The sequence below is a fragment of the Vanessa cardui genome, chromosome 2 (assembly GCF_905220365.1).
Source record: "Vanessa cardui chromosome 2, ilVanCard2.1, whole genome shotgun sequence".
Classification (NCBI taxonomy): Eukaryota; Metazoa; Arthropoda; class Insecta; order Lepidoptera; family Nymphalidae; genus Vanessa; species Vanessa cardui.
In genome coordinates this window covers 15,428,869-15,452,865 of record NC_061124.1, presented here as the reverse complement: position 1 = coordinate 15,452,865, position 23,997 = coordinate 15,428,869, and the positions used below count along the sequence as shown (strand labels likewise).

At 33.1% G+C, this 23,997-nt stretch overlaps 1 protein-coding gene across 1 annotated transcript in view; it reads right to left on the bottom strand.

Annotated features, from left to right (window-relative positions):
• Positions 1-23,997, bottom strand: part of LOC124542328 (neuroligin-4, Y-linked) — a 145,610-nt gene that overhangs the window by 62,058 nt on the left and 59,555 nt on the right. The window contains exon 2 of the mRNA XM_047120300.1: positions 7,495-8,045. Coding sequence (XP_046976256.1) covers positions 7,495-7,945 — 451 coding nt within the window. The 5' untranslated portion in view covers positions 7,946-8,045. The remainder of the gene's footprint in view (positions 1-7,494; positions 8,046-23,997) is intronic.

Sequence of the window (23,997 nt, the reverse complement as noted above, 5' to 3'; positions counted from 1 at the left end):
CGTATTTCGGGCGCAGTGAGAAGTATATCGTAATGTCTGTCAATAAAATGTCTCCACTTATGATCTTTTGTTGCGTATGCATGCATATGCGTTAGTCTCGCCCTATGACGATACGAATTATGTAGACTCATAATAATTTAAATATGATATAAAAAGACTGATAATAATTTCTTCTACTTACTTATATGAATATAACTATGTGTTTAAGAAGAGCATTACTAAAATAATAATAATAAAATGTAATTATTTCCATTTAGTAATGCATTTTTTTTATTTCAAACGAAAAGGATCGAAGGCATATCGAAATCCGAAGTTCGTATCTCCCATTCAAATGCGGGCCGTAACAAAAAGAAGGGTTCCGTATCTAGCAGAGGTTCAGAATTGGCAAGACTTGGTGTCTTATCTCGGCCATGATGGATCGTGAAATAAATCAAGTTTTTGTCGGGAACACGTTTTAAAGAAAACAGATAGGGGATAGAACTCGTTTTTTTCCTAACTTTACAGCGCTTGGCAGGTATACAGATGTTTTACGATTAAACTTTCTTGATTTCATCCATCAAATATTTAAATTTCAACTTGTAAAAGTTTAACAAGCGGGGATGAAAAATGTTGTTGATTTTTTTTTATAAGGTGGCACTCTTTCGTTATATTTTGAACAGATGCAGCTGTATTGAGAATTATATTTTTACCAAACAAACTTAGTTTTGGAACTAAACGCGTCACCTAAACGTCTAAATCTACAATGGATACCATTTCATTGTGGCATAATGGAAAACGACTGAGTAGATCAGCTTGCTAAACATGCATGTTTAGGGGTCTTAATAGTAAAGACTATATATAGCTAGTGTTTATTTATATCTAAGAGACATATTTCGACAAAAGGTCCACCAGGAAGGATATTTGGAAAAATACTATTCAGCGAAAACCGATGAGTTCTCCTTGGATCAAGAATAGCTTAAATAGATAGATATAGTTAGATTACTTGGTGGTAGGGCTTTGTGCAAGCCCGTCCGGGTAGGTACCACCCACTCATGAGTTCTTGGTATTGTTATGTTCCGGTTTGAAGGGTGAGTGATCCAGTGTAACTACAAGCACAAGAGACATAACATCTTAGTTCCCAAGGTTGGTGGCACATTGACGATGTAAGGAATAGTTAATAATTCTTACAGTGTCATTTTCTATTGGTAATGGTAACCACTTACCATCAGGTGGCCCATATGCTCGTCCACCAACTTATACCATAAAAAGATAGTACAGCTTTAAGAATACTCTCTGGACATATTCCATTGAACAATTTTGCTTATACGATGAATACGACTGATTCCCTTATTTGTGAGGAATGTGGTAAAATGGATAATGTACATCATATTGTAATAGAACATATCGAGGACGAACCATTTGAGATTTCTGGCATTTCCTTTGACAGCAGTATTGCCAGGGCTTTTTATAAACTTGTAAGATGCTTTGAGAGTTAGATGATCCAGATCATCATGTAACAGGCCCAGGTAAAGGAAGACGTATAGAGCATCATAGTCATTTGTGTGACCAAATTCTTTAAAAAGAAAAGAAAAAAAAGGCTAATAAATCTGTATTTATAGTAGAAAGAAAAACTGTCAAATGAAATGATGTTAAGTAGTCCTGACAGCTCTCAATGTGCTACTAACTTCGAGAGTAATGCTATTTCGTCTCTTGGCTCCATGGTCCTCCTCCTTCACGCTTTGAATGGATGTTTATATTGAAGCAATGATATTGTTTTATTTTTAGATGTCCTAGTATAAGACTCCTAAGCATTTCTTAAGTATGTTTTTTTATTTCACTTTTCAGTACAAAGGATAGAAAGATAGACTTTATTTATATACAAGTTATGTATATTTATGCTCTGAACACACCTAGCTTAGTTCTGTTGTTACTTTTCTCCAAAATGAGCTTGCTGGAGGCGATCGATGTTTTAGTGACGAAGCCGTTAAATGTTGCTGCGTTTCTGAGTGAGTGAATGTCGCTGAGTTTCTTTCGCCGGTTCTTCTCAGGTCAGGGTGTTCCTTTTTCCAAATCAGTGGTAGTGTTTATTTGACAATCAATAAGTAAGTGTAATGCTTCTTTATTGAATAAAGGAATTTGAGTTTGAATTGAAAAACCGTAACTATTGAGTTTCTTGCCGGTGCTCTACAGTATAATCTCCATTCCGAACCGGTGGTAGCTTCACATAACACAGTTTGTTAAACAACAATACAACGGTTCTTGTAAAAACTTCCTGGATTAAAGAGTATTTTGATTTGATTTCATTTGAATATTCTGAAATGAGATACAAAAGTCCTATACCGACGAAAATCACTCAATCATATTAACTGATTTAAAATTGGGTTCCCCTAAAATATTTATCCCTCATCCTCATTCGACCCACACGAATTATACGTACCTTGGATATAAGCGTAATCAGGTCAATCCCTAAAATTGATTGAAATTTTCCGATACAAACATTCGATTTTTAAACTTTTAATTTATCATTGACAAATCAGACCGTTCTTTTTTTAAAATAAAAAGTTTTCCACAGATTAATACAAAACGCAAACATTAATGAAAGCCTTTCCAAAACCTTACATAAAGTAATGGAAAATCTGAGTTGAAAACATCATTTACAAATCGACAAACATACTGAATGCGTTTCCATTAATCAAGCAAAAGTCACACGAGCCAAGTAGGTCAGTAGCCAAAAGTCAATACAAAATTTACAGAGCGTAACATTATAGCCACAGGTAATATATGTTTACCGCGAAAACTAAAACGAATCATGATACGGATGAAATAAAACGTATTTAACATTTTTGGAAGACTAACGGATTGTTTTCGGGGTTATTTAATTTAGTCGCCTGTGAGAAGAGTAATTAAAACTATTGTATAAGCTGTTATAACTTCAAATATAATAGTAACTTATATTATAATAGTCTTGTAGTATACCACCCACTGATCAGATATTACACCACTAAATTACAATGTTTTGTATTGTTGTGTTCCATTTTGAAGAATGTACAAGGCTGTGTAGCTACAGACACAAGGAATTTATGATGATATGATGGATTATAGTGATCACTTACTATGAGCCTGAGATGGCCCAGTGATCAGAACGCATGCGTCTTAACCGATGATTGCGGGATCAGACCCAGACTAGCCCACTGAAGTATAATGTGCTTAATTTTTGTTTATATTTCATCTCGTGCTCGGCGGTGAAGTTAAACATCGTGAGCAAACCAGCATGTATTTAATTTTTCCAAGAAATTCTGCCACATGTGCATTCCACCAACCCGCATTAAACCGCGTGTGAAGTTACTCTACTATAATACTGTAATTACTATCAAGTAACCCATTATTATAAAAAAATGACCTAAAAATAACCAATGAAAACATTACAAGTTTGAAGAAACTGGGCGTACATTTATTTTTAAACAGTTTTGATTTACATCGAATTATATACAGTACTTTGCGTTCCACAAAGCCGAATAATTCTCAGGGTATAGTCAACATCTGTGTGTGCCTCGATGTCAAAAATAAATGAACGAAATCACGAACATGGTTGATGTGTAAATAAAATCGGATAAAATGCGAAATGTAAACACCGGCGACATATGACCGCTTTATCAACGGGATTAATTTCTTTTATTTTGCGGATAGACGCGGCTTTCAATCTGTGGTTTGATTTTTAGATATAAGGGTTTATTTTTATAGCTGATTGGTATTTTATTTGAGGTTTGATTTAATTATACATTGAATTAAAATTTTCTGCAATAAGATTAATAACAATGAAAGTTTGTTTTAATTAAACTGTGACAATTGTTTAATTTATACTAGCAACCTGCCCCAGTTTCGCACGGGACCAATACTGATTATTTATATAGTACAGAATTTCTTTATTTACGACATCACATTAGAAACTTCTAAAGTTATCGGTGTTTTTTACTATATTGTCCATGTATTATATACAAAATCCTTCTTCTCGAATCACTTTCTCTATTAAAAAAACGCGTCAAAATCCGTTGCGTAGTTTTAAAGGTTTTAGCATACATAGGGATACACACATAGGGATAGGGATAGGGACAGAGAAAGCGACTTTGTTTTATATTATGTAGTGACTAGTTTCGAAGTTTCAGAATACAGTTCTTCATTTTCTAAATTCTAAGTAATGTCATTGTTGGCTTCTTATTATAAAATATAGTTTGCGAAAATTTAATTTTATATTATACATATATACATTGTATGCTCTGAATAAAAGTCGGCAAAATGAATTCAACCTTTCTGCGGTTATGATTCAATGGAGCGAAGAGAAAAGCGTATTTAAGTATGAAAAGGTCTTGACTTTTTGTAAATCAATTAACAATTTAAAATTAATTGTGAAAATATAAAAAGAGCCGACATGGCCCAGTGGTTAGAACGCCTTCTTAACCGATGATTGCGGGTTCAAATCCAGGCAAACCACTAAATATTCATGTGCATAATTTATATATATATATACGGCGTGAAGGAATGTGACCCCAAGCCTTCTCCTCTAAGGGAGAGGAGGCCTCAGCCCAGCACTAAGAAATTTGCAGGCTGTTAATGTAATATATAACAAAAAAATGTCTAGTAAGATAAATTGTGCCTTGTCACTGTTAATAATTAAAATAACAACAAAATATCTGTACACATTACTGATTAACGGATACCTCAAAGTAAAAACACTGGACCTCATTTGAACACAGTCTTTTTTTAAATCATAAAAAATATTCGTATTTTTATTAAAATGGCAAGGCTTGATGTTATTATAAAATGCCATTAACTTTATTGGCATGAGTTTCTGTAACACGGTTAAGAACATTTCGGAACCGCTGCATCGTGAAAGCAGATCGCTTCCGCCTGATGGAGACTTCTGTATAATTTAATACAAATCGAAATTACATAACAAAATCATTTATGTATATTCTCTGAATCGATTCAGTTATTTTTCTTGCAAATTTCCTTCAAATATTTTATTAGAACTAAGATAAGTACTATTGTTAATATAATTTTATAAATAATATTATAATTTTTACGTTCAGTAATTATGCTTTTCCGTCATTTCATTGTCTTATATTATTAAAGAAATAAAAAAAAGCCTTAATAATTAATACATTGTACTGTGTGATAATATTGTATAATAAATAGACGTATTATGATATATTAACAAAAATTTTTGAGCTAAAGAAAATAAGAATTAATTCAATTTAAAATTTAAAAAAATGTTATAATACTAAACAAGAATTTATTATTTACCTTCCTTATTATTCACAACATACATATCTGAGAACAGAACGTCTCAATAATTAGAATCAATTTCTTGAAGGAATTATGCATTATGCATAATAACAGGGGAGAATGAAAAGCGAAATGGGTGGGGACCGCATCTACGACATCGCGACTTGGTAGTCGACTAGGCTACTATTAAGCTATTGAACCATTGTTAAAATATACGAACAGCACGCCATACACGTCTAGACATGGATTATTGAAAAGGCCGTTTTTGCAAAAAAATCGTAGCTAAAATCGTGATGATTCTCAAAGTCACAAGATTTGTGTTTTAGCATTTTATAAAAGATTTTTAGACTTTACTAATATTTTTATGTAATAGTTAGATGGACTGGCCAATAATAATACTGGATATCAGCGCTATAAAAAAAATCTTGGATTCTAGAACTAATGTTATATGTCATGTCCTGTGCTGTTACAAGGGTCCACTTACCCTTTAAACAACATTATTATAACCTTGAGAATGTGACCCTGGTTCTCACGATGCTTTACAATCAAGAAAGTTTTTTTGGAAGATAATACATAAGTATATTATTGTTATACATATTTATAAAAACAAATATGCTTTAAAAAATGTAAATATAATAATATAAGCCTATGTAATAAATATAATAATATTTTGCTCCTCTTGAGTGCATGGACATATCCGTTCATATTATACTAATTCAATAGAGGATGCACAAGATACAAAAAAGGACACACCATATAGTTTTCTTTACTGGGATTCTCTTTGAAATTCAAACACGCGAAAATGAACTCACGTCTTAAACGACAAATTAAAACACGAAGCAATTATTTAACCCGCTTTCATTTAATCCGATGTATCGATACATGTTTTCCATCAAACAATATTGTTAGTATTTTGAATTGTCGATCAAAAAATATTTGGTACATAACATTTTACTATCACACTAGATTTCGGAAAATATTTCGTTCATTCTGTCGAATACATAGTACAACGTGATCTTTTACATCAATCGAAAAAGTACACCGTTACTGAACGAACGTTGAAAAAAAAAAAACCTACGCTCACGTTGAAACGTATTCGTGGCATTTCGACGTAATATCGAAGAACGCTAAGGGAACTCCTTTTTTTTGGAAACCTTTGTTGCCTTTATTTGGTGCAGATGTAGTGAAATGACGTTCTATGCATGGTATTCGGATGATTGCTATCGATGGTTTTCTTAGAGAGCGTTCACAATCCTCGGAGATTGATTATGCAGGAGAGCCCCCTTCCCTTAGACAGGATTGAAAGCTTGGACTAAAATGCAAAATGAAACCAGAGTCAATCTACGTATTGCTCATTATTTATGGATATGTTGATATTCTATATAAATTTATATAAATGGAATATCAATTGTAGTATTATATTTTTAAGACTCTTTGAGACTTGATTGGTTTGATCAACGTTCGTGTAATAAAAAAAAGATCGTTGAATATTCTGATTTTAAAACGATCATTAATTTAATAACGTAGGTGCGTTTTTAGCGAATTAAATAAAAATTGAATTATTTAAACGAATTCATTTATAATAGTTTTGAACCAAGTTCATGATTTTTATCAAAAATCTAATTAGCCGTCCAAGAATTGTGAGAAAACACATCCGGTCGTATTTAATACCGTCAAATTCTCCGACCCGTTCACGCTCCAATCGAATAATGTGATTTTCGCCCAACGACAAAATTGCTTTGAAAATTATTTCAACTGAACGCTTTTGCCCTTTTGCAATTACAAATCAAATTCCTACTAACCTTTTAGATATATTGATTCAGATGATTAAATTACAATTCGATGATTTTCTAACTATAATATAATTAATTAAAAAAATATATTATTAACATACCATGGATAAATATGTTGTGTATATTTCAGAATGTTATAATAATATAATAATAATATTGGACAACATCACTTACATTAGTCTGATCTCAATTTAAATACCTAAAGCAATTGTGTTATGGAAACACAGAAGTAACGACGGTACCACAAACTATCAGACCCAAGACAACATACAAAACTTATGAACTTTTTCGACATCAACTTGGCTGGGAATCGAACCCAGGACCTCGGAGTGGCGTATCCATGAAAACCGGTGTACACACTACTCGACCACGGAGGTCGTCGACATATAAATAATTTTCTAACAATTACCGTGTAAGTTAAAAATAATCACATAGTTACCTTGTGCAGGAGCGTAAATATTCAGGTAAAGACAATCTTCCGATTGATTCGTCAAGAATGGCAAAATTCTTTTCAAATACTCCAATCGCCCTTTCGATATTCTTTTCAGAACAGCGGTTTCATTTCTAATATCAGGCAAAACTTGAGGACAAACTGGACTGAACTCTTCAGCGATTTTAACACCAGACCATTGTGCTCCAGAAACTGGTGGCATGAATCTCAAGGAACCAACAGGCGGTGACGCATATGGAATACCTCGAAATACTTCCACTGGCTCCAGATACCTTGATTCAGGCGTTACAATGAAACCTCTGATATCACCATATTTTGTCCGTACAACTCTTGAGCTGATGAGCGGTAGGTTTTTGTCTTCCATTACTGTATCGCCTCTGACGGTTTTGGAGGTCAGTGCGGGGAGCGTGATGAAGTGGACTATGATCAACATTAACATCTTTTCGCTTACTTCGTTTGAGGTGAATTACGTTGTTTGGTGCTATAAGTCTACCATTTTGCAATTTGGTGTTCCTTCGCCGGACCATTTACCGCTTTATCTGAAACAAAATGGAAATCTTTATCCCATTGAATAAATAGGATGGCAATTGGATAGTAGCTTTTATAGTCACTGTTAACATTACGTTTAATGAGTTTCTGTGATAACCTTTGTGCGTTCTTTAAGGTTTCCTTGGTTCGAGCATATATAGAACGCTCGTTAGCTTAATCTAGATATCGTATTACAGATGTAAAGGCAATTTACGGCAGACAAAACGTAGCGGTTAAATTTGTTTAGCTTAAAAACATTTTAGGACTCAAAAGAATATTTAGCTCTTTGCATGCATTTCTGAAACATTCAGCCATCATGCTGTGACCCACTTTCATGTCAAATTGCTTTCGAAATCCATCGCATGTAGGTAGGTCTTGTTTCCGCGTTGCGACCTCAAAACGAAAATGTACAATTCGGAATAACATAAAACTGTCAAGAGGGGATCGAGCAAGCCGAATGAACGTTTCAAAATATTTGCTTCATGTTTTATTTAAGGTTTATGTTTTATAAACGGAAAAAATAACCACAGTCAAAAACGAAATCAGAACAGAAATATATATAAAATATCGTATGAAATTTTAATCAACTCTGTTTTGTCGCCAGTGTTGCAAAATCACAGCTGAATTGGTCAAGTTGTTAAGTCAACTACAATCAAAAGTGAACAGTGCAACCAAAACCAGCTGTGTTTGAAATCTTACGTTACGTTTCACTTGTCCTAACCTCTGGGCCTCAGCTGTGTTGACACAATGTAAATACAGCTGAGGCCCAGAGGTCATTGTCAGTGTGCTAAGAAGAGTTTGTTATTCTCAACTGGATATCATGAAAAGATGTATAGTACACATTGTTGTTACAGATACAGAATATCTCTCCTTATCATACACACAAGTAAAGTCGTAAATGGAAACTAGTTGGATATTATCATCACGTGCGTGACCTTCTAGCAATACCTGAAATAAAACGATCGATATGACTATTTCTATAAAGTATTTTTAAATCTTATAGCTTAGATTAGCGTACGAGTAAATAGACTACCGATTAGCCATCACAGTCCAAAGACATTGGTGTTATAAAAATATATTATTTACATCACCAATGCGCCACCAATCTTGGTAAATAAGATGTTATGTATTCTCTGCTTTATTTTTATTTGTTTTGTTCCAGTTTTCTGAGTAAGTGAACTAATCAATTACAGGCACAGGACATAATTACAAGATTACAATGGTTGAGGACGCATTAACCTTGAAGACAAAGATGATTTTCTTCATATAGAGCTAATGTCTATGGCAAATGGTGATATACTTTCAAATACACTGTATCTTTTTGCTCATCCGTCGCCTCTATCTGTCTAACCCTGTGTATGCTTAGATCTGTAAAATTACGTAACAATTCTGACACGGGTTTTCTTTAACAGATAGAGTAATTCAAGAGGAAGGTCTACATGTAAATCCATGCAAAATATAGCAAAGAAATACTGATAATTTTAGTTTTTTTTGTTTAAGTAGATACAATTTTTATGCCTACATTGCAAACGCTGGCTGAATCCTATAGCTATAGCTAGAACAAAATAATGTACTGCAGTATTGTACAAGTCGCTTTACCTCATCACTTTTATCGTTTACTTTTACGAAAAATAATGGCTTATTTTTAAAGCGATTTTATACAATACATTCTCTACCCTTATCCAATTAAGTACCTTAAATACATTCTGCATTAAATATAGACCTGATTGAAAAAGCTGTGAACTTTGTGTAAAAAGATATTCTGTAGTATATTTAGTATCAGAATTACATACGTGCGAAGCCGAGCCGTTTCACAATATTTTTTTAAAAAATATAAGGAAGCATTTTTTGACAGATCAGTTTTAAGTATTGCATTTATGCTTCAGAAAATATTTACGTTGAATTTTGTCATTCAAATATATTGGTAGCGTTTTAAGTAAAATTCTTTGAGAATTCATTGTTAAATTATTAACGTATCATTAACGCGAGGAATTTAATTGAGGAATTCCTTTGTGCTAAAGATCAATAGACAAATATTGCTATTGGATATACCTACAGGTAGCTTTTAATTAAAGGATATCTAAATTTCAATTATGATGTACTCGATCACCAATCAAAATGGGACGCAGCAACATAAAGTAATTCGGTTTGGTACCAGAATACCTGGCGGAGTATTTATTGTAAAATTCTTGGGTCAGAATTTTACTAAAAGCAGCCTTTATTTAGAAAATATATATAATTTTTTTTTCTGATGTTGAGGTCTTTTAATTTTTTTAAAGTTACAAACTTAAAATATTTAACTATTGATCTAATTTATTCTTTCATTTTTGTTAAACTTTTGGTGCCTTTATTCATCGGACATATTATGCAGGTTTTCCTTTACTTCGGGCCGACCGTCAGGGCGTCACGGTAGCATGCGTAAGCAATCCCGTGGCGTCCGCCGAAAGACAGAGAGGGTACCGCTGGTTTTTTAGTGGGTAAACCCGGTGTGCTTGGGCGCATTCGGCGTTCAGGGCTCCGGGGAGTCCCACACACGCTTCTTTCCATCACGTGGGGAAGCGCGTAAAGCGTTTTTCCAGTAATCATAAAAATAAATAAAGGGTTTCCTTTCCTTTCGAGCACGATATGAATTATTCACATATTAAGCATATACATTTTCAACGGCACTTGTCTGGGTTTAATCCCTCTATTATCGATTGAGATACTCGTCTTGTACTAGGTCATTAATAAATATCGATTTGGAATTTGGCAAGTATGAGAAATGAAGAAGGAAGATAAGAAAAGCCTAAGCGGCAAATTGGTACTTTTGGGAAATGAGGTTTTGGCGGTCTAGCGTTTCCTTTTTTGCCTCCGACGATATGTTATTCGGATGACAATACTGTATGGTCTAATGTAATAATATAGTCATCCAAATACTATTATAGTAAAGGAGGTTGACTTACTATCGACCTCATTACAAATGAACGTCTTTTGCAATTTAAAAATGGAATTAGAGAGAGTCGTATTATATCTCTCGACGTAGTGTCATTACATTATTATAATATAAAAAGACGCTTAATTTGGAATTTTTACTTAATTAATACAATTGATTAATAAATGAAGTCTGTTATTTAAATGAAGTATATATACACACAGTGAACTAATACATTTATTAGTTAGAACAATACGGAGTTACCTGATAGCGTAGTCGCAAGGTTTTGAATCTATAATGAAAATGTCAAAGATTTGGGTTTATTAAAAGTACAAAAATATACATGCCGTTACAAATGTATTACAAATAGTAAATAGTGATTAAAAATCATTTTAAAGTGTATGAGATCCCGTTGTGTATCTGGGTCAGATCTGGCCATGTATTATTCACGCTCGGTTGACCTGTCTCTTATAACGGTAAATATATGCACTATTTATCATCGAAAACACACCATGAAAGACGACTAAGCTCTTCTGGCTCGAAATATTGAAGTTTTAAAAATTTTCCTCGCAACATTTTAAATATCAGCTACAGAAGAACATTTTTAGAAAATTTAGAAGAAAACTCTTCGTAAGTAAACGTGTGACGTTAAACTGTTATTTTATGTTTACGCTTGAAATGTTGAACACGAATGAGTTTTTTATTTGATTTTTATTAATAAATGGAAAATTTTAATGAATATAATTCTCACTTCTGACAAGTAGTTAGGAGTTCTTTCCATTACGATGGTATTATGCGGCTTGGTGAAATATTAAAGATTTTTCATATCTTTGATAAGATAAACTAAATGAATGAATTCGTTTACATAAATATGTTTAACTTAAATGTTCCTGAATCCAAATGCTTGTTTCGATTTGAACGAGGAAACTTTCAGCAAGATCCTTTATGTGATTTATTCGACCCAATATCACAGCTCCAAGAGCTGATTATAAAATTTCTGGTGAGACAAAGGTGGCTGATTATGTAAGAGCTAATACAAAACCATAAAGATAATTTATTATATAATATTTATCAAATACAAAAACAAAATATATTTGCAAAACATGAATAACTTTGTAAATTGTTGCGGAATTCACGATTTTCCCCTCAACATTTCTATTTCGCTTTCAACCTCTTGAAATTAAAACTTTCGTGAGTAGCAAGTGTCTACGTCGTGAAAGAGGTAATTATGCTAATTAGTAGTTATTTGCTAATATCAAATCAATATGAAATATAGTTTCGAAAACGCGTTACTAACATTATGTATGCAATCGTAACGTCATAATTTCACGGCTTAACCAATGAATTAAATTTGATGAAATCTGATATGAAGAAATATTGATGGTGGGTGGTGGTGCTGTTTAAATATTGACGATTCAAAAACGCTCCGTTGTAAAATTTGCTTAAAGAAAATAAATTTGATTTCATCTCAAAGAAAGGACATAGACTACAATTTTTCATTTAAACCCACTCCCTTAAAGGGCAGACAAAGCCATGCACAAAATATCTTCATATATATACCATTAAAATTGGTATATATATGAAGATATTCATTCTATTCATCGTCTTGGTAGTTCATCCGTATCCAATATATTCAGCTTATTCCTATAGCTCTGTCATAGTCGGCCATCCAGCTAGTAACTTCGGTTAGTCGTGGTTAACCGATAACATACATTTCTATACACATATACAGCTACGTACACGTGCTATAAATTTTAGTACGCTTTGTCAATACTAGGAGACTTGATTATTAATATAATATTCTTGTATTTATACGAACCAAGCTAAAACCAATATTTAGACTTCAATAAAGATATATAAATACCCTGATTTTATTTTGCGTTCCTCGTATAAAATCCGAAGAAGTTTACGTGTGTGTGTGTTCAAAGATAAGAAGCGAGAATTCCACACATCGACATTTCGAGTTATTGGCGCAATAAATTTAACTCAGATAAACATACACTGTCGTAAAACGTCCTTACAAAGGAATCTTGTAACTCTCGAATGCGGACATAAAGTTGCAGATAGGATTTCTGAATATTTATCGTATGGACGGACAAACAAACGAGAGGAACTGTAATACAATATAATCCTGGATTTTCGCTCGATGCGAAATACTTTAGGTTTTATTGTATACCCTTTTATGTAAATACCTACTTCAATAATATTTAAATAAGTCACAAAATCATTATAAAATCTTACCACAAAGGGCATAATCCAAAATTGTAGAATTTTTATCTCTTGAAGCGGATGGGTATAAGATCACGACCTCCATGGTCGAGTGGTGTGTACACCGGTTTTCATGGGTACGCCACTCCGAGGTCCCGGGTTCGATTCCTGGCCGAGTCGATGTAGATTACCATTAGTTTTCTATGTTGTCTTGGGTCTGGGTGTTTGTGGTACCGTCGTTACTTCTGATTTCCATAACACAAGTGCTTCAGCTACTTACATTGGGATCAGAGTAATGTATGTGATGTTGTCTCATATTTATTTATTTATTTATTTATTCATCAATCTAATAAGTGGTAACGACTGGCGTTTATAATTGCGCGTCTATAGGCAGTATTCTGCCGCCATATTCTACCACTAAGCAACAATACTTACTATCGCTATATTCTAGTTTGAAGGGTGAGAGGCACAAGGAATCTAACATCTTAGTATTCATAGTTAGTGATGAATTGGCGATGTTAGGCATAGTTAAGATTACTTACAGTGCCAAGTCTGGTAGCTATTTATAGGTACGGCTATAGGTATTTGATTTTTTTTTATTGATAGGTGTACTATACCTTAGCCTGGGAGCCTTAGCCCAGCAGTGGGCAAATATACAGGATGTTGTTGTGTAGAGAATAAGTGACAGTGTTGTTGTTTAGTTGAAAACCCTGTATAGTATAATTAATTTATATGTGATTTACAAATAATTGAATACAGAAAGTTATTTGATATTGATATGGGAGAACGGAAAGGTATTAGCGATGGAGCTCAGTGGAGCCTATCTAATTAAATACCTATCGCCAAACAGCGATGTTTCTATACGCAACACACTACTGCATTGCTGGTGTGCCTGATACGAAGCTCCATTTACTCAGTATATTGTAGAAATAAGGATTATTCTTTTATAATTTAAATAAATACTTTGTAATTAAACCTCTTTAGAACGCCTGGGAGATTCGATTGTTATTACCGATAGAATTACAAACCCACAATGAAATAGTTCCATTACAAAAAAATAAACTTTTATAAAGATTATAATTAGAAGGAAGTACATAATATATGTACCTTATGAGGGGGTATATAATGATGTAAAGGGAGATTCCCGTCATATCTCAAGGTGCACCATGATATTGATAATACAAAGGAATTAATTATAAAGAAACAACCTACTGATTTTGTCGGATTTTCCCTGTAAAATTTGCTTCGACTGGAGTTAGCTTTATCTCAGCTTAAAATAGAGTATGGTTTACTTTCTTAATTTTACTTTCCGTAAGAACCTTCTACGAAGTATTAGCATAAAAAAATATTAATTAAATCGGTAAATTCGTTTTCAAGTTATGACTAACTAAGGGAAAAACGAATTTATTTTTATATATTTAATTTTTTGATCTTCTAACATAATGAGACTAACCCGCATTGGAACAGCGTAGTGGAATGCGTTCCGAACATACTCCTCAAGGGAGAGGAAGTCTTAACCCAGCAGTGGGAAATTTACAGGCTGATGTTGTTATTGTTGTTGTTGTAATATAATTTTTTTTTATGGATTAGTTTGGCGGACGGGCAAATGGGCCACCTGATGGTAAGTGGTCACCATCACCCATAGACAACGACGCTGTAAGAAATATTAACTATTCCTTACATCATCAATGCGCCACCAACCTTGGGAAGATAAGATGCTATGTCCCTTGTGCCTGTAGTTACACTGGCTCACTCACCCTTCAAACTGGAACACAACAATACTGCGTACTGTTGTTTAGCGGTAGAATATCTGATGAGTGGGTGGTACCTACCCAGGCGGGCTTGCACAAAGCCCTACCACCAAGTAATGATTCAAAAGTGAAGTGAGTCTTCATCAATGAAGTATATTTTGACTTTAATTGCAAGATAAACCAATACCAGTATTAACATATCAGATATAAAAGTTAGTAAAATAAAAGCTTGTTAAAACGTTAACAAGCTTTTATTTTACTTTACACTTTATGTGTTATTTAAATATTGTACCTGAATTTTAAGCCAGTTTCACTCAACCAATTTTTTATTTTTTGAACACAAAATTTCGTATATACATATAGGTTGACTATTGAACTATTCTGTACGTTAATAATTCTGTGCTTAGAATTAAAAATATGTTATAATTGCATCTTAACATGTAAAAAAATGTATAAGGAAATGTCTCTTATTTGGCTTAGAAGATATGATTTAAAATTTAAATCACAATTTCACTACATTAACAGACTGTAAATTTCCCACTGCTGGGCTAAGGTCCTCCCTTTGAGGGGGTTGGTTGGTAGATGCACATGTGGCAGAATTTCTTTGAAATTAGACACGGGCAGGTTTCCTCACGATGTTTTCATTTTTCATGAGATATATAAACACAATTAAGCACAGGGAAATTCAGTGGTCCTTGTCTTGCCTTTTAACCGCCGAGCCATCTCGGCTCACAAACATTTAGTTAGTAGAGTTAAGTAAAATATTGTAATAATATTAGTTTACTGTATGGCGTAACAATATTGCTTGGAACTAAGATTGACAAGTAGTTAGAACCATAAGCAATCGTTGCACTTAAACTTCTTAATTTGTATGTATTTTATTCGTGTTTGTAACTCTTCTGTGGTAGCTTCACTTATTTGTTAATTGACGATTCAAAAGTGCTTGTAAAAGCTCACTTGAATAAAGTTTATTTTGATTTTGATTTCTAGGACTCGTAAAAAAAATCAGGAGTAAACAAACATATGTGGAATTGTGCTGTAATATTTATCAACTAAATCGAATTGGAGCAGGTGGAATTAGTTCCAAACTTTCTCAAAAGGAAAGAGATTCTTCTACAAATTTACCGATATGTTAAATACTAAAATGAAAGAACTTTGTATTTCGAAATTAACAAAATCGGATCACAAACGGAACACTCAAATAGAAAATTAATAATAACTGTATGATAAATACAATCATATTGCAAATCCTGAATAAAAATAGCTCAAACAACATTAAGTAAAGCAAATTCACAAATATTTCAATATGATTCAATTATGCAAAGCCTTATTAAAAACGAAACAAAATTAAAAATGCCATATCCAATTTATATTCATGCTATGCTAGTTAGTGTATTTAATTACCTAGCACAAAACGTTTCCAATTAGATGGGATTCTATTCAAACCTTATTAGGTATTGAAGTGTCGACTAGTAGCGAGCGTTTTGTTTAATCAAATTACAAATTACCTGATAACAAGTAACATTTACAACTTTACAATCGATACTAAAAAATCAAACGAGTGCTTAGAGCAAAGGCAAGTTACGAATCCTTTTATTTATTAGGATTGGTAAATTGAGTGGTACCTGTCTAAATGGATTGTCACAGAGTCTTATTAGCAAGTATATTTACAAAACAATTATCAACATTACATCATTATCATTTTATAGTATTAAACAAAGTCACTCGCGCTGTCTGTATGTCTGTCTACGTATACTTAGATTAAAAATTACGCAACGGACTCTAATGTGGTTTTTAATAGATAGAGTGATTCGAGAGGATTTGATTTTTTATAAATACATGGACAGTACAGTAAGGAAACAATGCCAATTTTAGGAGTTTTTAATGTGATGTAAATAATCAAATTCGGTAGTATATTTTGAAACAGCATTGCATCCGTGCGAAATCAGAGCGCTATTTAAAAATATTCGTAATATGTCTTGACGATACAGTTATTAACAAACAAATGGAGTATCGACAGAAAAAGTTGGAAAAAACTGTCATGAAACAAGGAAAAAATATCATTGAATCTCCGAAAAGATTTATCGAGTAAGAGTGACATGGGAACAAAATAAAGGAGAAAAACTACAATATACCGGAGATTTCATCAGGAGAATACGCACGAACGAACCTCACATTTTTGTTTCTATTATGTACAGTCAGAGTAAGAAAACCTTCGTCAATTTTCAAATTCATTGCTTTATCAAATCGTAAACTCTTAATACCTTTTGAAACTAAAGCACTAAACTGACAATTGCATACAAAATTAAACTTACACAGTATGATAACTTGGTTCAAAATTGTGTAACATTTTGGACTACGTCTAGATTTATGCCAACATGAATCCTTTTTAATGACGTTATTAGTCATTACAAATTTAAATTCGATATGATATCTTCTGCTGAATTGTCGACATGTGTCTGTCAGTATCATATATACTCGATCGCAAGCTAAAGAAGATTATCGCTCATACTGAGCACACGAAATTAGATCTTACGGTGACGAACCTTTTCTTACCCTGACTGTACATAATATTCTTGATCTGGTCGTGCGTGTATACAAAAAGCTTACGCGTTTTCGACTGCACATTATGTCGTAAACGTGAAATGTATGTATTCGAGTTTAATATATATTTATTTTTATACATAGGTTTCATTAAAGTCAAGATCGTGTCTTCATAAGTGAATGTAATGTTCATTATTTATACTGATATGATTCTGATTGTATTTATAATAATACTCGCCCGGTTTCGCATGGGAGCAATGATATGACATCACAGTGGAAACTTATCAGTCGTTTTTAGTAAACTGTCCATGCATTATATATAAAATAACGTTCTTCTCGAAGTCCACTCTACCTATTAAAAGAAACTGCATCAAGATCCGTTTCGAAGTTATAAAGATTTAAGCATACATAGGGATATAGGGACAGAGAAAGCGACTTTGCTATGACTAAGGCGTTGTAACTTTTTGGGTATATTTGATTGATTAATCATTGACTTTTAAAACTGATAACTCGTCGCTTTTTGTGTTGGGATTGAAAAATATATAATTGTAAAATTATATAGGATGCATATAAGTTGTCTATTCTTTTTCTATGTCTTTGTTTCGCGAGTAATTCCATCGTCTAGTTTTCATTTCATCATGTGCGATAAAAATTTACTCCACTCATTTCACACGCCACTCTCTTTTTAACTCCGTCATTAATAATCATTAGACGTGACTGTGGTCGAGCGAAATTGAAGTGGAAATGCTTGACTTTGTATAAGTTTATATTACTTTACGAGCGGCTCGTCCCGGCTTTGCACGGGTGGTGAATTTTGTTTTTTTTTTTTAATAAATGAAACAACTTCACATACATTACTCTGATCCCAATGTAAGTAGCTAAAGCACTTGTGGTTTGGAAAATCAGAAGTAAAGACGGTACCACAAACACCCAGACCCAAGACAAAATAGAAAACTAATGAATTTTCTACATCGACTCGGCCGGGAATCGAACCCGGGACCTCAGAGTGGCGTAACCATGAACATGACCACGGAGATCGTCATAAGAGTTTTATCCTTTTATTTATATTTTTTGTTGCTTTTTCTGACACGTTTAACAATGGTCGTTGAATTTCAATTTATTTACATCATCATCATCAACAGCCTATTTTTGTCCACTGCTGGACATAGGCCTCTCCCAGTGCACGCCACTGTGGTCTTTCTCCGGCTACTCGCATCCAGCTCCTGCCTGCCGCCTTGCGTATATCGTCACTCCACCGTGCCTGAGGACGTCCTACACTACGTTTGCCGAGACGCGGTCTCCACTCTAGAACACGTTTTCCCCAACGGTTGTCGGTTCTGCGACAAATATGACCAGCCCACTGCCACTTCAGCTTACTAATCCGGTGGGCTATGTCGATGACTTTGGTTCTTTGACGGATCACCTCATTTCTGATGCGATCCCTCAAAGAAACGCCGAGCATAGCCCTTTCCATAGCACGCTGAGCGACTTTAAGCTGGTGGACCTTAATTTATTTACACAAAAAACTAAATAAATTGTTTACTTATGAATCTCTCTGTCTATTAGTGAAAACCGCATGAAAATCCGTTCAGTACTTTTGGAGTTAATCACGAACATACATATTAGATGCGGCTGGGGACTTTTATTATAATATAGAGTGATAAGATCTGTTTATCCGTGTAAAAAAGGGAGAGCGATATCGTCTCCTTTCACATCTTTGTGAGCTTTGACGAATATAAGCCGAACAGATTACAAGAGCGGCAGCGGATGCGTTATGGAAAACGATATGGCGTCCCCTTCGACCTGCATCAAAGTTGGCAAACGTAAGGCTCTTTAAGCTTAAAAACTCACTCATAATCCTTTGACGCCATACAACCGATACCCGAATGTTTACCAGATATTCCATATCTCTATATCTATGTATACTAATATTATAAATGTGAAAGTAACTCTGGGGTGACACCTAGATTGTCAAATAAAGTGTTGAAATTATAACTTATTAATTAACTTCTTAGAGGTCAGTCTTAATTTTCAAAATCAAAATCAAAATAAACTTTATTCAAGTGGGCTTTTACAAGCACTTTTGAATCGTCAATTAACAATTAAGTGAAGCTACCACCGGTTCGGAAAGTAGATTATACCGAGAAGAACCGGCAAGAAACTCAGTAGTTACTCTTTTTCAACATTTAAAAAATACAAAGTCATGTTAGTTAATACAATTATTTAAATTAATAATAATATATTTTGTATTAAAATACACTATATTGAAAAAAAATATTAAGAATTTTAAGCATATGAATGGTATTTGTTATAATGTTCGAATTTGAACCCTTAATCTCGAATAGCTGGACTAATAACTTATTCATTGTAATGATGCCAGCCCATCTGGGGAGGGACAACTCTCTCAACAGATATCTTAACACCTAACGTTACCTACACCAACACGTAAGTAATACAATAGGTTAAGGAGCTTTATTCTTCACTATTTCTTGTTTAGTAAGTTTTATTAATGATTATCACATAACACTACTAAAATATAATTCTGGGTATACTCAGAGACACAGAAAAAGACGATAACAAATCCATTATTCTATCTTCAAATGTAGAATAATGAATTTGGTGTTATTTAAAAAAAAAAGATTATGTTTTTTCTAAAAAATATTTTTGAGGGTATATTCTGAAACAATTAACTTAGGATTTGATTTATATGGATATCAGCCGTTACCCGCAGCCGCACTTAGCCTACTTCACCGGTAATGTCTTTCGACCTCCTTAGAAGTCGATTTCCATAAGACTTGTTTTTCGAGCATACTTTTATAGACAACGTAACCAAAATTTATTGGTACGACGTCATTTATTTAAGAAGGAAAAGGAAGGATATATAAGATAACATATACATTATCATAAGAATTAATAATATTAAATTTATTTTTTATCTATGTGTGTATAGGTGATGGCAGTGTTGGGCATTAATCAAGCAATTGTCAATTATTTTATTAATTGACTAAAAAAGTAATTGCAATTAAATTAATTACAATTAAATTAATCGCAATTACACTTTTAATTGCACCTTGCAATTAAATTAATTTGATTAACGTATGTCAATTGCAACTTACAATTAAAATAATTGCAATTAACTTTTTTAGTTGCTTTATAAAACAATTAAAACTAACAATTAACTTTATATATCACAATGTAATTAGTAAATTTTTAGGAAAATTAAGCTTTAAGTATTAGACTTCAGACGAATAAAAATGTGGTAAAAGGCTTTAAAAAAAGTGTTTATTTTTATATTATATAATATAAAGTTGCATTGATAAATATTTCTGCAGCGTAGGTATAAAACAAAAACATTTCAAGTCGTCGTCTTCGTTCAAGTCTTTTATTTGTTGCTAATATATTTATTGAACTACATGAAAAGATAGGGGGGCACTATTCTACTACTCGGAACCAAACGGGTATATTGTATTACCTTATATATTTATATACACCGGCTTTATATTATACAGCAGTATTTTTAATTGTTATTTTTAATTAAAATTAACAAAACAATTAAAAATTAATTAATTGTTAATTGTTACTGATACAGTTAACAATTAAATAATTGTTAGTTGTGATTTTACACAATTACAATTGATTAATTGTTAACTGTAGTAGTAATAATTAACAATTAATTAATTGTTAATCTTTAATTTTAATTGCAATTTAAATTTGCCCAACACTGGGTGATGGTGACCACTTATCGTCAAGTGGCCCATATGACCGTCCGCCAACCTATACCATAAAATATAAAAAATAAAATTTATATTATTAATTCATCTATATATATATATATATATATATATATATATATATATATATATATATATACAAATATGAACTAAAACTAGTTACTGTATAAATTTTGAGGGCGTAGAATGGTGGTAAGAGTGCTAGCAGCATTTCAATTACGCTTGGCCCTTGAAGTAGTGGTGCAAAAGGCTTCAACAAAAGTATAACACCTCGCCTCATCGCCCCCACTGGTGACAGGAGGGCTGGTTCGTTTTTTGTCCAGACGATCGGAATTGCGATTCAACGGGGAAATGCTGCTAGCATTCTTGCCACCATTCCACGTGGTCAAGATTTATACAGTAACTAGTTTTAGTTCATATTTGTATATATTTAACCATTTTATGTTATTAATTGTTATGTTAATCAATATTATATTATAAAAAAAACATAAAACAATTACTGTTAATAATAAATGCGATACGATAAAGAAAGTAATAAGGTCAAAAAGCGTGATGTGCTAAATTGACTATAACGACTGTAGTTTTTCAAGTTTACACATAAACATATTGTTACTAAACGGTTTTTAAAAATTACACGACTCAGATACTAATGGATTCTTTCTTAAGTCAAGATCTAAATAAGTCCAAACGATTAACAACGAATTTCTTCGGTATTTGGGTGGTTCGTTTTTTGTCCAGAGGATCGGAATTGCGATTCAAAGGGGATATATAAGCGTATACAATTTAAAAATAGCTTCTGTACAAATCCTAATCACGTGACCCACGTTATGTCATCTCCCTCTAAATACTCAATAAGGTAACTTCGAAACGCAATTTCAAAGTGAAATGAAATATTTTTACGAGCACTCGAATCGATTTTGTTCAATATAAAGATCGGGTGATGAATACAAAATAAACTAGCTTCGAGATCAATTCACTCACGAAAACGCCTTCAAGTTAAATTTCAAATCATGAACATTACCAAAAAATCGTAAAAGTTTAACGTTTTATAATCATTGGATTAATTTGTTTTGGTGTATTATTTATAAAAAATGTCTTTCCACAGGCGCTCATAGGAGCAAATGTTTGTACAAATTTAAAGTTCATACTTCAATTTATAAATATAATAAATCGTCAACGCTTGGCACAGGACTTCCAATTGAGGTCAAATTCAGATGAAAAAGTTATAGAGTCGAGATGGCCCAGTAGTTAGAACGCGTGCATCTTAACCGATGATTGCGGGTTCAAACCTAGGCAAGCACCGCTGATTCATGTGCTTAATTTGTCTTTATAAATCATCTCGTGCTCAGCGGTGAAGGAAAACATCGTGAGGAAACCTGCATGTGACAAATTTCATAGAAATTCTGCCACATCTGTATTCCACCAACCCGCATTGGAACAGCGTGGTGGAATATGTTCCAAGCCTTCTCCTCTAAGGGAGAGGAGGCCAGCAGTGGGAATTTACAGGCTGTTGTTGTTATTTGGTAGCACTATATACGAGTTATAAATTTCATTATTTGTAAATTGTGGTGACTTTTTAAATTATTAAACAGATTATTTATATTATTCTTCCATCATCATGATCGGCTTGTATCAGTCCACTGGTGGACAAGGCGCGCTATCGTACTCGATCTTCAGCCCTTCTCATCCACTTTCTATCAGCCTCCTACGAGGTCCCTATACTTCATAAAAATTAAAATATAATAAATTGCCTAGCTACAGTATAGATTCTGTGAGAATTAACTTCCTATCGAACTCGTTAAATATTGTAAACCGACTTACGCCACTTTGATACGTGTATCCAATAAATTTTATCGGTTAACGTATATCAATTCTGACATTTTACACTCGTGTTCTGTGGTGAGTTTCGAGTTTCTTGTTACAGAATATCCCTGCAGATCAAAACTAAAATATTTGATTTCAAAAGTTGTACACTGGTAGCTCTTATTTTTTATGTAGTTTTTTGTTATGTAACATAGAACATTACGCATTGTATACTGCGATATATAAGACTTGATAGAATATAGAAATAGAAGTGAACCATCTGCTGACATAGTTTGCCATGTATTATTTTCATTCATTCTATCTATTAATAAAAAAACCACATCAAAATCTGTTGCGTATTTTTATAGACCTACGCATACAAAGTGACAAGGAGCGGTGAGCGACTTTGTTTTATACTATGCAAGGATAAGGATAGGGACTAAATAAATAAACATACAAATGAGCTGATGATAAGTGGTCACCATCGCCCATATAAATAGTAATCGTCTGATAACTAAAATCTACTCTTACTTCGATTAGAAACTTTATCCAAAACTTTGCTTTAATAGAGGTTAGTGGTAACAAATACATTTGACACGAGAGAGTGGTACAAGAATTATAAAAACTAATTTAGGTCAAGAAAGTTCTGTGGTGTTCGGATTTGAAACAGTAATCTTCAATTAGACTGATTCTCCATTGTGTTTTCTAGGTATTAATGGTAATATTACAATCATGACTGATTTTAATCAATAAAATATATTACACAGAGTTTAATATTTCTTCAATCAACTAATAAATCAGTTCGAAAGCACGAGCTGAATGAAAATTCAAAAGTCATTTCAAAACGTTCTGAAACGATTGAAATGAAAGTCAAATAGTCTATACGATTGATAAATGATGTCTGCGATGAGCGATGAGTCTCATGTTTATTAAACGCATAAGCGCATTCAAACGCTATCCGTTCAACCGCGCTGATGTCATTTGCATTACAACTGCCGGAATTAAGCGCGTAACT